Here is a 15,031-nt window from a genome sequence, read left to right on the forward strand (position 1 = left end):
GTTAGTTTCCAGGTCATGTTGTTTATTTGTAGCATGGTCATACTTAGGCCTTACAGGCAAGAAATAATACCCTGTTATACTGAGATGCTGTACAGCATTGTAGAAAATAAGATAGTCCATGGTCAGACAATTCCATCTTTGAAGTGTAAAATGACTGAGTTGGTTGGGGTGGGGGGCAGGAGGGGATGGAGAAAAGTGTTTTACCAGTCACCGTACTGATACAGTTCTGTCATTTCAGCTTTACTGTAACATATTATCCACAGTAACTGTTTTGGTTTGCTCTGTATTTGTATAACTTTTCTCTCAACGCAATGAAATTTTAATAACATCATCACTGCCTCCACTCATTCACATTTTGCTCTAGTGCTCATAGATTAAGTTGATTCAGCAGGTCACTAGAATTTCTCCGTATCTTCTTTGCATGCTCGATGCCTGATTTTACCCCCCACAGACTTCCTTAAAAGTCAGTGGGAATTCTGGTGTTATTTAAAAAAAAAAAAAAAAAAAAAAAAAGCTTTAATTCCAGGCTTTCACATGCTCTATTTATCCTCAGGTCCATAAAGCTCTTCAAATTAGCAAGCTAAGCAAACACTTTTTGTTCATTCCTATTCTAGTGAATGCAATCAGCTGCAGGCTATATTAGCATTACTAATACTTGCTGATAAATACATGTGTGTCTCTGTGTTTGCATCTGTATCTATATGTCTGTGTGTATATCGGTAAGTAAAAGATACATAGCACGAATAAGTTCATAGGAAGTAGCAATAGTCAAAATGAAGTTTAGTATCACAGTTTATACTTGTTTTTAATCTTAGCACTTCAGCCTTCTAAATTAATCTTGTAGAAAAAGAAGTGACACTAACTCTGCTGTAGTGATACATGTTTCCAACATCTCAGTCAGGATTTGGACGCGTATTTGGATCAGTGAAGAACTTCAGTCTGCTCTTGTGATGAGACTCTTAAATGAAAACAAGTCAGATACAACAAAATTGTATTAGGATTTGTAAAAAATTTAATATGGTGTCAGCAAAGAGGTTTAATACCTCTTAAACTTGTGGACTTAGTCTTGTTGACTTACAAGCTGCTTACGTGCTTATTAAGCAAGTGCTGAAGTTGATTCATGCATTAAAGAAGTAACAGTCAGGCTAAGGGCTTCACGTTGGAGGTAAGCTGAAACTAAAGAGTACAGTCAGCCATCTCTCTGTGTCGCTGTCTCAGTCTCTTTTTCTCTTTTTTCCCCTCCCCTTTTTTATTTGGGACTGGATTTAAGGATCAACAGATGTTAAAGAATAACGCTTTGAACAGCAGTCTTCCAGCCAGGGCCTGCACCAAGAATACCTGCTTCTAAGAAGGCTGACGTTGCTAGTCATTGAATTACAAGGAAAAACATTATTGTGTTCAAAGACAGTAAAACATGGGTCTAATTAAAGGCAGAAATCGTAATGTCAGTGAACAGCTGTGACTATTACAGGGCAATATCTGCCTTCCTGCAGGTGACTGCTATGAATCCTCCTACACACTCACAGCTCTGCGTATTTCAACAGAGGTTTACAGAGCAGCTTGTGTATCTTCCAGATCAGTTGGTCTTACCTACTGAAAGATGATGGAGTGTCAGAAATCTTCTCTTAAAAATTCCAGATTTTCCTGAAGAAGTTTGTTGCAAAGAAGTTGCTTTTATTGTTGGAGGATGTTTTTAAGGACTTTTTTTTTTTTAAATGCACCCATCTATATGTGTAGAAACACACACACAATTTTCTTCTGATTTTGGATTTCAAATGTGTTTCACAGAATCCAGAAGGTTGTCTCTCCTCTGTCAATATTTGTAACTGGTTAATGATCAACCTCCTGACCTCATGGCTGTTCCTGGTGTACATCCAAATCTCTCTCCTGTCTTCCCCTAAAAAAATAAAGAAAAAAGTGAGTATAATTGCATGGTTCTGTGTAAAGTGAATGCATTCTGGATCCTGTGTTTTTGGAAAAATGATACAGGCAGCAAAGAGGTATGTGCTGTCAAATCCTGGTAAATTATTTAGCCTGGGAAGGTAATATGAAGAAGTACAAACTTCTGTCTTGTAACTTTTACTGCCAGGTACGTGGTAGATGTTTTCTCATTGGGGTTTGTGCATATGGTCTTACTTGACAAGAGCATCAGTAATTACACAGCAGCTGCCGTCATTAGAAACTGCTGGCTGAAGTGTGCAGCTCAGCCCTAGCCTGGGATCCTTTGCAGTTTAAACAAGGCTGTCACTGGAACTGGCTTCTCGCTTCAGGCCTGATCCATGCCTCCCGTGTTCAGCATAGCGCTTTTATTACTTTTGTGGGCTTTGGATCAGACCCTGCACCACATCCTGGGCTAGGTCGATCTCTGCACGTTGCCTTGTGAACCGTTGGGATTCCTGTTGTAGTGTACAGCGTCGGTGTGGCTTGGAGGAACAATGGACATCAGATCAAAATGAATGGGGTAGAATTTGCTTTCTTTGTCCCTTCTCTTGTCCTCTTGCTTCTACTTCTTAATCTTTTTTGCAGGCTAATTCACCCTTGTTTTTGTGACAGTATACCAATTTCATCTTTCTTTTCCCTCTGAAGGAAATTGGCAGGAAGTCAGGGTGTTCTGAATGCTCGCTAGAATGGAAAGCAGTTCCTCGCTTGTAATGTTTCTCCTGATGTGCTCCATCAACAGCAGCTGTCCGTTTTCGTATTCAGGTAGGTACTTCTGAATTACTTTTTAAACTTAATTGTCTTACTGTGGCAATCTTGGCATTTAAACTGAAACTATGTTCCTTTTTTGAACACAAAGTCCTGTGGGTTGAAGAAGCACTTCCTGAAATGCACAAGAAAACATGAATATTCATGTATATATTTCCAAGAGAAATCAGCCTTTCTTAACTTCCTACTTAGACCACTATCCTGTTGAAAAGTATTCTCCTTGTGACATTCAACCCAAATTCTGAATTATTTTTGCATGACAAAGTTTTTCCAATTTGGGAAGCTAAAATTAAGCACTTTCAACATGTGTTCTTGGGCCTTACAGTGATTTTACTACAGCAACTACACAAGGTTTGGAAATGACTTCAGAGGGGTTTAGAACAGGCGTGTTAACAGGATCTCACGTATCATTATGGCTGTCCTTGCAGAGGAGGAATAGCAGAAGTAGAAGTGGTCTCTGCAGACCAGAAGGCTTTACAACAGGCATACAACCCCCTCTGTGGGGGTTACCAGCTTACAATAGGCAAATCCTTTAAAGGTGACCCCAGAACTCAAGAGGTGGTGAAGGGCAATTTTACTGATGTAAGTGAAAGACATTTTCCCCATTACCAGACAGCAGGACCTGTCCAAAGCTTTTCTAAGCTAAGAGTTTTTGTGGGCTGTTTCTAATTGCCTAGAAATGAAGCAATTTAATATTATTCTAGAATTTCTGTCATTGCTATAGATACTGATCCTGCAACTGCAAAGAAATGTGTCTTTATGGTCCATCTCCAAAACTGGGTTCTTTGTCAGAGGGTTTTGACTTGTCTAGGACACTAAACCATGACTCGGAAAACAGAGTATTGTTAAGTGAACTGCTGTATGAATTTTAGTAGGCTTTGTCAGGATTACAAAGCGAGCTTTCTTCTTAAAACTTCTTAGCAGCAGTTTTTCAGTCGGATGGGTTTTGGATATAGGGCCACACTTCTGGAGATTAAACAAAAACCTCCATCTTCTCTCTATAGTGATGGCATGTGTTATAAGTACATCCACAAGCACTGAGTGAGCCTTCGTTTTCCTTCAGAGCATCCTGGCTGGAATATCCCAGGAGCACTGTCCTTCAGCTAGAGGCACCATAGCAAAGACTTGCTATGGAGCAGCAGGGGGTATGTGGGGAGGACCTTACTGCCATAGTCCCTCTTCTGGCCACTCCTCCCTTAATTTATTGGCAGTAATAGCTCTTAAGACATTGCAGGAGGAAGGCAGATAGCTTAGTGAAGTGGAGATGAACTAAATGTAAGTACAAAACTGACACTTTATATATTTCTTCTCATGAAGGGGCGGTGTCTGTCCTATTGTGGCCACAGTAGCTACCTGGAAAGCACTGGGTCTCCATTACAGAGTATCCAACAAAGCTGACACCAAATACAAACCGAACCTCTCCTTTCAGCTTTATCCACGTGCACACACAGCCAGGCAACTAATAATTGTTGTGAATCAGGATGGTTAGGCAGAAGAATATAACCAGCCTCCAAAGAAGAAGCTGCAATACTCAAGAGTCTTGTGGAATAAAAAAATATTTCTGCACTAATCTGCAAGTCTCAGTAGTGAGTTTTTTGATCCACTAAAAGAAAGCTTAAACTACTAGTGTCTTTTGTTGGAACACAGACTAATTTTATTTTCCTTTGGGCTGTTTACATAGATTCCCGCTCCCCTTCTTTGTATTGTTTACTCAACTGAAAGCATGCATGACTGTGACTGTAATGATGCCGGTTTGCTGTCTTGCAGTATCAACTGTTCAATTTTGTTTTTCTAGTGTTTATGAGAAAAGATGAAGCACACGAGGTGCTGAAAGTCCATAAACGTGCTAACTATTTCCTAGAAGAGATTCGTCCAGGGAACTTGGAGAGAGAATGCAATGAGGAAAAGTGTTCATTTGAGGAAGCTAAGGAGATCTTCCATTCACAGGAGAAAACGGTGAGGAACTTTATTTTAGGAAAAAGAGAGGAAAGTTAACAGCAAGCTGTAAGTAATCCTTCCTGAGCCACCTGGCATGGCTCTGGCAGGTGTGTGCCTATGGATTCTGCAGCTTGGTAGCCGGAATGGGTCACTCAAGGCACCTGTGAGATCTCACTTTCTAAGGGAGTGCTCAGTTTGTTGTGTAAATGTTAAACACAACTCCCTATAAGTATCCAAAACCTATTTCTGTGAAAGCCTCAATCCAGCAATGTGATTCTGACATTTTCAGAGGCCACTTGCTTGATCAGACCCCTCCAAATACAGAGGAGAAGCACCTCGTTCCCAAGGCCCCATAGCATCCAGCTGGGAAGCAGGGCTGCAGGCATTCAGCCACAGACCTTCTGCTGAAGCAGGAGTTTGAACTGCAGTTTTAAATAGAGGTGCCTAATTTCTCTTGTATCTAGCCCAAGTTGCTTAGGTGATGTCTTCCTTAGGTAATGCAGCACAGTAGAAATGGCTCTTCAGAGTGAAGCAGTTGGTGCTGGGGACCTTGCATTGACAGGTTTTGTGGGGAGGGGGGTGTCACTTGAAAATCCTAGGCTGGTGCCACAGTCCTTTCACTGGCTGCAGCGTTTATGGATCTAAGCTTTCTGTTTAATTTTCATTCCAATACAACCCAGTTTATGCGCTCTGTGGCTGGCCCATGATGCAAATGAAAGTGAGCTGCATGGTGATGATCAGCAGATCTGCTCTGAGAATGTATTTTACGGTTCTACTCAAAACGTTAATTTACAGGCACCCTAAAAAACCCAGTTTTCTAAATTATTTCTTCAGTAACCGTTATGACCACTTATTGCCTGTTTTCTTCATTTGTGATTTCTTCTTGCAGATGGAGTTTTGGTTCAATTACAAAGGTAGGTAAAAAAAGAATTTTTTTAAAAATCTATTTTTTGTGTCCCTTCTGAGTACAAAGAATTATCTGGCAATTTAAAGCCAGGCTTCTCTTAATTCCTGGAATTACACTAAGCTTGTTTCTTCTTCTTAGGTTTAAATCCATGTAGTACAAATCCCTGTAACAATGGTGGAGTCTGCAAAATAAGACACTACAATTACTTTTGCATCTGCCCCCCAAAATTTGGAGGAGACAACTGTGAAAAAGGTGAGTCCAGGAACAGACACATTGAAATTCATTGTGAAGGAAGGATTAAGGCTGGAAATTTGGTCCTTGGATACTTGAGCTGAACCTTTGCACAGGCTTCTCACTGAGGTTATCAGTGGCGACTTTATCTGCCTGATACAGAACTGGTTAGTTGTTTAAGTTTCATACATTAGAACAGTGTTTTCTAGTATGACATGTTGGGGCACCACCACCCTAGGAGGGGAATCACGTTGTGACAGGGGCTATAGGTACTTCTAGCTCTGCTGTGGGGAAGAGGAGGGTAGCACCACCTCCTGTCATACAGCAGCTGGAGTTCTGGGCTCTTGCACTCATCTGTGCAAGCCCTGAGGAAGGCACGTGGCCTTCTCCCACCTTCCCCCAAGAAAGCAGAGGGATAACAAGTCTAGTAATTCCTGCCATAGACACCTGCACTGGAGATCGTTCATGGTGAGGCCCTGTTCTCTTTTTAATTTTATTGAGTAAATGCATCAAATTAGCCAAAGCTTAGTGTAAACCAAAAAAATATTGTATTTATGTTGTAATATACAAATGATGAAAAATGAAGTAGAAAAGCTGCCTCTTACCAGATTTTTGGTCCTCTGAAATACAGTATCTGGTTTGCAGATGACTGAGGCATGAAATTACATCAAAAGCCAAACTGATGTGGAAACTATGAATCATAATTTTTTTTCCCCCACAAGCTTTTATTGACCTTTTCTTTTTACAGTGAAGCAATTAAACATGATTTTTTTTTTAATGTGACAATGTATAAAAAAAATCAGTCAATTTCTCATAGACTTGGCCCCCACCAAAACGCCTAGTACTTTAAATCTGTCATGATATAAAAGATAAGATGTGCACACGGATCACAAATGGATGCATTTAGAAGTGTTTGCTCTTCCAGGCGTTTTCTTGCCCCTGCTCTACAGGCAGACAGGCCTAGAGCCCAGCTGTGGCCTGAAGACAAAGCTGGCAAGTAAGAAAATAGTAGAAACGGGCAAAGAACAATAGACATAAGGCAACATGTTTGGTTTGCTACAAGTCAGCATGGTTTTCTGGAACTGTAAGAGGTAGTTCCTTCTGTTTCCCTGCAAGATTTCAGCAGATTTTTTTTCCTACTTTCTTTCGTATAATAATAGTGCTAGACACTGCTCAGGGGTACGTGCGTAGCAGTAACTAAGTGAATGCCTGTGTGTTTCCATTGCAGAGAAGTTTGAATGCTGGTATAAGAACGGTGGGTGCTGGCAGTACTGCAGGGATGGCAGCAGCGCCTTTCACGTGGTGTGTTCCTGTGCAAAGGATTACACCCTGCATGAGGATGGGAAGAGATGCATGCAAGCAGGTAAAGCAGGGTCAGCTCAGAGTTACTTCAGGTAAAGAGCAGATTTGCAGGGACCGTCTTTTCCTCTTCACTAGTTGCAGAAGAGCTACAAATGCTGTAGCTACTGCAGCTTGCATTTAGTGTGTGGAAAAGATCTGTCTTATTTATAATGTTGTGTTTATTTTAAATTTTAAGGCTCTTCTCAGTCAGGTGTCTCTAATCCAGTGCCCCCATACTGGGCAAAGGAGCAGCAGTACAGTCTGGGGTGGGCCTGTTCCTCCTAACAGCAGCACAGGCTTGGATAAACTGAGTTATGAAGCTAAACCGCAGTGTTAGGAAGCAAGGGGACGTGACAAGCTTCCTTAAAGCTTTGTGTTAAGGTGTTCTGTTGCAAGGGGAGAGCTGGGTTTGGATTCTGTCCTGAAGGGAGCCCTTGGCGGACTGCTCCCGGAGTAGCCAGCCGTGGCTGACACCTGTGGTTCAGAAAAGGCACAGCTGTGTGCTCTGTTTCTCGGTACTTAGCTCTAGACACCTTGGTCAGATGATGGCGGGGGTGGGTGGTGAAAGCGGAGTTTGATATTTGGACAGGAAAAGTGCTACTTTTGTGTTAAAAGTCCCACATGACACCACACACCCTAAACTCAAATCTTTCTTTCTGTCTTTCCTCCCTCCAGCACCATTTCCATGTGGCCTGATTAAAGCCAGGCAGGCTCTGGAGGAACAGCGGCTGGGGCAGAAAAGGCTACTGAGGGGACTGCGTGAGCACAGGGAGATGATGTAGCCAAGTGGAATGAGAGTATGGAGGGTGCAGTTAGGCAAACGGAGCTGGAACAAAGTGCTCTTGGGGCAAAAGGGCCCTTAAAGGATGCCTTTGGGCAGAGCATGCACATGGAGGGTGACGCTGGACAAACTGAGGTGGCAGGGGATGCTTCCAGCTGGAACAAGACCCTGGTGGACTCCATGACCCAGAAGCCACTGGGGGATGGTGCTGCTGGGCAGGAGGCGGCTGTCCCTGCGCAGGACGAGGCAGTGGAGGGGACTGCCAGGACTGGCAAGCCCGGGAGAGGCCCAGCTCTGAGGACTGAGCCAACCCCAGGCCCTGCATGGCAGAACAAGACCATGGCGCCTGCTGCTTGGCAGAAAGAAAGGGTGGAAAATGCTGCTGGGCAAAACCAAACAGGGGAGAGCACTGGCCAGAGCAAAACAGGGGCCGTTCAAACCGTGCGTGATGGTCTTAATCAGAGCAGTGACTGGGGAAACGTTTCAGCCACACCTCAGTTCATCCAGGTAAACGTCAGCTCTACCTTAGAGCACAATGACTCCAGGATAATGGGAGGAACTTTGTGTCGTCGTGGACATTGCCCCTGGCAGGTAATACTTTTCCAGTCTGGCCATAAATACCACACCTGAATGCTTTCTTACTTTATCATCATCACTGGTTCCATCTAGAGCAGACTTCATCAAGCATTATAAAGTTTTTTTTTCAGATCGAGAGCAATCCAACCACATGTATTTCTCAAACTTTTGCAGGTCTTTTTGATGATACATATCTTAGTTGCCTTATTTACCATTCTTTCCCTATGCTAGGTATGTGCACTTCAATCATCTCAGCTTAATACTTTAACTACATCAATCCAATCTTCTCCTGCTCTGTTATTCAGGTTCTTTGTTTCTAAATGTTCTTGATGAGAAGCCATGCTTTTGAATGGCTGGTGCTATTTTTCACAAAAATTTTTCTATGACCAGGTAAGATTCTTCATTAGAATGCTGAGCTTTTTGTACTTGTTACAGTAAGGAAGATAAAACAGAGGGCTCAAATGTGAAGGTGAGCGGTATGTGGCAAGTAGGGGAACTTCCCTGAAATGTTTCTTTTATTTCCACTATCTTGTTTTGGTTTTTTTCATCTTGGTTTTGGGCTTTTTGTGTGTGTGTGTCCTTATTTGTTACTAATTTTCACTTATTTATATTGTCTCTGTTTCATCAGTGTACTATTACTGTTTACAGGCTTGCACATAGAAAGTTAACAGACTGATCTAAAAAAACTCAGGTTACCATCAGTCTATTTTACTGCTGTCACACAAAAAGATTTTCACATTCCACCCATCAGGAGGTATTTTACAGGTGGAAAAAACAGTACGCTAACCCTGTGTGGACCGATTGTGCACTTTTGCAAGCTAAAATGTCACTACTAGTGAATTGTGTGGGTTTCTGCCATCTTAAACACTTCTAGGGGGAACACCAGCTGCTTTCCTTCTGATCAAGTGAGACCCGATTTTGGGTTGCATGAAGGGAATGTAGCCTGAATGCTGCCTGACCTATACAGTTTCTTCTTGAAATAAAGTGTTACCATCAAGGAAGTTTTAAATTTTCATTGCATCAGGCAATTCGTAATTGAATCTTGTATTATATGTTCTAATATTATTTTTTCTAAAAAATTCTAGTTCTTCATAACTTAAGACAGAATTTTCAGGTAATTTTTCTTTGCTATTTTGCAATGTTTTGTTCAAGCACTACTGAATAGAATTAAAAGCATCAGTAGTACATTGAATTAAGTCAAAATGGCTTATGTAAAACATACTCCAAGAACTAGACCAAGGTAGGAGGCCAGACTGTGTTGCACCTTCTTCCACTATTTGATTAACTAACTTCACTGAAACTGCAGAGTACCAAAATTTAAGTTTTTCCTTCAGTTCAACACATGAAGTAACAGGTTCAGGGAGGAGTTTAATTGAAGAGATGCTGAGGTACTAATGGGGCTTATAATTCTGAATAGACAAGACAAACATCTAACACTGAGCAGTGTGTTTTTACTTCTCCATTTTCTACGCTGTAGATCATTCCAAATTTTATTACCAATAAAAGGAAAATAAGAAAGTTTCTGACTCTCCACTCTTACTTGCACTTACACTTGACAACTGGGAAAGTAAAAAATTCTTTTCTGTTCCTTGTTCATGTAGACAAACATGGCTCTCTTACCCTGAGTACCAATGAAATACACCTTGTGTTACTGTTCTCCCCTACCCCCCAAAAATTTGAAGCCACATGAAAAAATCAGTCATACTTGTTTCCTTAGAAGAATGCCAGTCACTGTAGCTCTAATCCTATTTGATTTTGTCAAGCTTCATTCATAATGTTCTGCTCCATTGTCACAGATGTGCAGTCATTTTATTGCCATTTCGACATCATCATCTTTGCTTGGTGCACTATAGTCATTATTGCCAGAAGTGTTATTTTCAAGATACAGAGCCTGCAACTGACCAGAGTGCAAGCAACAGTGTGCATACATACCCAACCCAGCCCTGGTGACACATTCTTCCTCATCTTTCATACAGGTTTTGATCCGGAATAGTAAAGATACTGGTTTCTGTGGAGGGAGTTTAATCAGCAGTCGCTGGGTGGTCACTGCTGCTCACTGCCTTGATCTTGTCAGACCACACCACGTTACCGTAGGTGAGTGCAATTTGTACATTGTATAAACACAGGGGTAATCGCTTACTTAAAATGCGCTTTCATTGTACACGAACACAGTAAGCCACAGGTGAGATACAGACAGATGCATCTAACTTGACTCGGATTTACAGAATGCTTCATTTTCTTGGCAGTGGGTAAGTGCAAAGGGGCTCCAGCTGGTCCCGTTTGTTTTCAGGGAGAGCCTGGGAGCGTAAGGCACAGATTTATCTTTTTCTGTCACCCATTTTGACAAACTCATTGTGCATGGAGAGTGAGTGCTTCTCAGGGTACGCTGCAGAAGGAAGAAGGATTCCTGTAGGTGACAGTCTGCTCTCAAGCCAGTTTTGTTTTTTAATCAGCCTTAAGATTAGTTTCCTGCTGTGCTACCTGCTTCTCCTTGCCTGTAACTGCCTCAGAGCAGAAAGCCCCTCTCCCTTGTAATAGCACAGGTTACAACAGCAGGAACTGGAACCCCTTGCAGCAGGAATGCTGCAATAAGCAGTCTTGTGCTTGGAACCTCTAGGAGAGAGATGTGCAAGAGGAGCAAACAGAATACAGCACTGGTTAACTGACAGGAAACAATTCTTCAGCCTTATCCATGGCTGCATCTTAATGCTTAGTTCATGCACCTGAGGGGGAAAATGCCCAGTCCCATGGAAGCTTAGACAAACTGTTCAAAATACAGTGCTTACTACAAAGCACTGACAGTATTTATGGCAAAATCCTTACCCCAGAAGCCACAATCTCTGTAAGTATCTATTCATCCAGTCAACAACCTTGTTCTCCCCTTAAAGGACAAACAGGTAAGCTTGATTTGCAGGATCAGATCAGCAGTGTAAGAAATTATTGTTACAGAGCATGAGTTGTTTTGGTTGGTGACTTCCTGGGACAGAATGTCAAAGCATTAATTCACTATCCTTCCTGTTCCCCCATGATGATACCGTGCAGGCTGTTTAGTTTGCTTAACATTTTAACTTGTCATGACTGCAGGAGACTTCGACAAATACCAAAGAGAATTCAAAGAACAGAAGATTGGTGTGGAACGGACCTGGGCACATCCACATTATGATTCAAATCACTACAACGGTGACATCGCCTTGTTGTACTTGAGCAGTGATGTTATTTTTAATGAGTATGCAATTCCCATCTGCCTTCCAAGCCCTAACCTTGCCACCCTGCTGTCTGAAGAAGGAAGAATAGGGATGGTAAGCAGATGGGGTGCCACTCACGACAGAGGTTCGACTCTGCGCTTCCTCATGAAAGTCTGGCTGCCCATTGTGAACATGGAGACCTGTCAGCGGTCAACAGACAGACTCATTACTGACAACATGTTCTGTGCAGGTTACAACACTGAGGTTGCAGACACCTGCAAAGGGGACAGCGGTGGCCCTTTCACAGTGCCTTACCACAACACTTGGTTTCTCTTGGGGATTGTAAGCTGGGGGGAGGGCTGTGCTGAAAAAGGAAAATATGGTGTATATACAAGAGTGTCCAACTACATCCCCTGGATTCAAGAGATTGTTGAAAGTGTAGCAGATGTGGAAAACATTTCCATTAACTTCTCTAAATACCACTTTTAAAAGTGGGGACAACTCTAATAGTCTGTTTCAGTCTAAGACTCAAGGCAGTTCCTCTCCCTTACTGGTATAAAATCAAGATTATTGTTGAAGCAATTTTGAGTCTGTTCACTATTTGTGGTAAAATTGTTCATTCAAGTATTACTGAGTAAAATACTTGTATATAATGAAAGAACTATTCGGCAAATAACAAAGGAGTAGTCAACTACAACTTTTCTTAATGTAAATTCCGATCAGAAAATTGGGGGTTTTTTAGAGAAAGAAAAAGGTATTTGGCAAATAGTCCTCTGTGTGAATGAGGTGCTTAGAAAAGGAAGTACATTGCTGGGAGTGGTGTCTGTCCTCTAGTTACAGCACAGCATGCCCAACACAGCTGTTAGGGATTTGTAAAGTTTTGTCACTGAGTACTACCACTACCTCATGTACAACTCAGTTTACTAAAATATGAATGTTTTCTGATACAAAAACAATGTATGGAATTGTGGATTACAAACTGCACTGGATAAACTGTCTGAGAGGGAACCCACCCAGCTGCAGCTGGAAGAACACAGGATTGTATGGTAGAATTCTGAAAGAAATAAGTTACTGGAGTTTGAGGAACCACTGTCTCCTGTCCCTTGAGGGGCAGCCCTACTTACTTACAGTGCAGCTCTGCTGCAGCAGCTGCTGAGGAAAGGCATGAAGATGGGTACATGCTTCCACCCCTGCTCTGGGCAGAGTACTACAGAAGTGGAACTACAAAACACAGAGCTGCAGAAGGAGCAAGTAACAGAACTGTCCATTTTTCACTTTTTTCCTAAGAAAACACCATTTTTCCTTATGCTGAAGAGGCTGCCCACCCCATCATGTACACTATTTCTCTTTCCCAGTTTTTGATGAAAACCAGTAATTCAGACATGAAATATTTATGAACACACTCGATGAGGAAAAAGCCAATGCACCACCACAGCATGAAACAACTTTTCTATCATCCTAAAACAAAAGGAAGATTGATCTCGTGCACCAAGCCATCCCTCCAAGAAGCTGATTTTCCCACAGATAACAAGCTTTGCATACTTAAAAGTGCTCAAAGCCAAAAATGCAAGTGAAATAAAATACCAGATGCATAAAATCCCCCAACTAATTATCCCATTTGAGTACCTACATTACCATCTTTGGAGAAGGGCCCTTCTCTGCTGCTTCCTTCTGCTAAAATAGGTGGTCTTTGTGACCTATGTCAAAAGTGTTGATTTTGTGACTTTTCTTAAAATTCACTATGTTTTAATTAAAAAAAAAAAACCAAAACCCACACTCACACCAATGAGTGGTTCTGTTCCTCAGCTTTGTTCAAAGCCTTGTAAAAGAAGTCCATTACCATTTCACAAGAAATGGAACCTTTTTGTTTGCCTCAGAGAACACATGATGATGCTGAGCTATTAACTTTGATGGCAAGAAACTGTATTAGGACTGCACAAGACCACAAGGGTCAGTACTTTAAGGAAACAGCTCTTAAGGTTTAAATGTAGATCACAATCCCCTGTGACTGCAGTACCAGAACTACAAAAAAACAACCAAACCACCCCCCTGAAAAAAGCCCATCCTAACCCCTAAGATGACATTCAGGGCCAAACAGAACCTGGGTATGAACAGCTCTACACCAGTCACTTATTTTTCACATAGTTGCAACAGCCCCTACAGCAGTAAGGAATTCCCTGTCTTTCAATAAAGAATGGGGGAACACCACCCACACCCCAAACCCTTGAAACTTTCAGCATGCTAAAAACACACACCTGAGGTCAGTTACTGTCATAAGCATACCTGGCCAGAGGAGGTGAAGTAGTCTTAGAAGCAGAATTCCTTTAGTAAGGTCCATGCAGCACTGGAATCCTCCTTCAGGTTTTGCTTCAAGTTCATGTCCCAGCATACAGCTTTATTTTATTGTCAGTCCCCTTCAGCCTCACAGGAGCATATTTAAAATGCAACCATCCGCGTACTTACGTTATCGTCTCCATTATCAGTGCCAGCAGATGCCAGAGATACCAAGCACCTCTAAGTCAGCCAACACACCAATCCGTACCTCAAAGAATTCACAGAACTACAGAACTCACATTACAGCAAATTAGGCTGTGCTCCTCTGGAACAAAGGTGACTTTCCTACTGAAATCCCAACTACCATGCACAGAGTCCTCCTCTTGTAAGCAAGCTCAGCAAACATTTTTCAGAGGTAGAGGTAAAGAAACAGAGGTACAAAATGTTGCTCTGCTGTCTTTCTGTACCACCAGGGACAAAGAAATAGTAGCATTATCCCCCTAACACAGAGATCAGAACTTTGTCCTTGCCCCTGGTAAAGTAAACCTTTCAGATAGTTACTAGTGGGCTACAGAGCAACACAAATTTGAGCTACCCAAACACCAAAGCAAAAGAAAAAAGATATACATAGCTTTCAGCTCTACAAAATGGACTCACAGCCATATCAAGCCCTGCAGCAAAGGCTCCACACAGCCATCTGAGTGCTGCATAAACCACCCAAAAAAGAAGTGCCCAGCAATCTGATATTCTATCTTCTTGAGCAGTCTCCCTAACCTCGATTCCAAAGTCTGGCTTCTTACTTAAAAAAATAATCTATTCTATCAGGTGTCACAGAAAAGCCCATCAGCTGCAGCCCTTTGTTCTCCAGTAGCAGTCACCACTGAAGGCTTTGCCCTTCGCATGGAGGATCAATAGTAGTGCAATTCTGCTGTCTGTCTTGCATCAAGCATTTTAGCTGGAAGGTGCTGGAATTCTCAGTGGTTGGTCTGCTGGTCTTCTCTTGAGCTTTACATCACGCTTTCATGAAAAATGAAATCCTTCGAGAGTGGAAGATGGTCAGTATTTCTAACCAAAACCAATACATGTAGATCT

At 42.0% G+C, this 15,031-nt stretch overlaps 1 protein-coding gene across 1 annotated transcript; it reads left to right on the top strand.

The window, feature by feature from the left end:
• The first annotated feature begins 107 nt into the window (after positions 1–107).
• On the top strand, positions 108–12,345 carry LOC128149502 (coagulation factor IX-like). Its single transcript, XM_052804783.1, is given in 9 exon segments — positions 108–2,703; positions 4,502–4,662; positions 5,534–5,558; positions 5,690–5,803; positions 7,011–7,145; positions 7,799–7,893; positions 7,896–8,495; positions 10,457–10,574; positions 11,565–12,345. Coding segments are annotated over 9 exon segments (1,926 nt in total). The 5' UTR covers positions 108–2,615; the 3' UTR covers positions 12,155–12,345.
• The last annotated feature ends 2,686 nt before the right edge of the window (positions 12,346–15,031 follow it).

This window comes from Harpia harpyja, chromosome 12, assembly GCF_026419915.1.
Source record: "Harpia harpyja isolate bHarHar1 chromosome 12, bHarHar1 primary haplotype, whole genome shotgun sequence".
NCBI lineage: Eukaryota > Metazoa > Chordata > Aves > Accipitriformes > Accipitridae > Harpia > Harpia harpyja.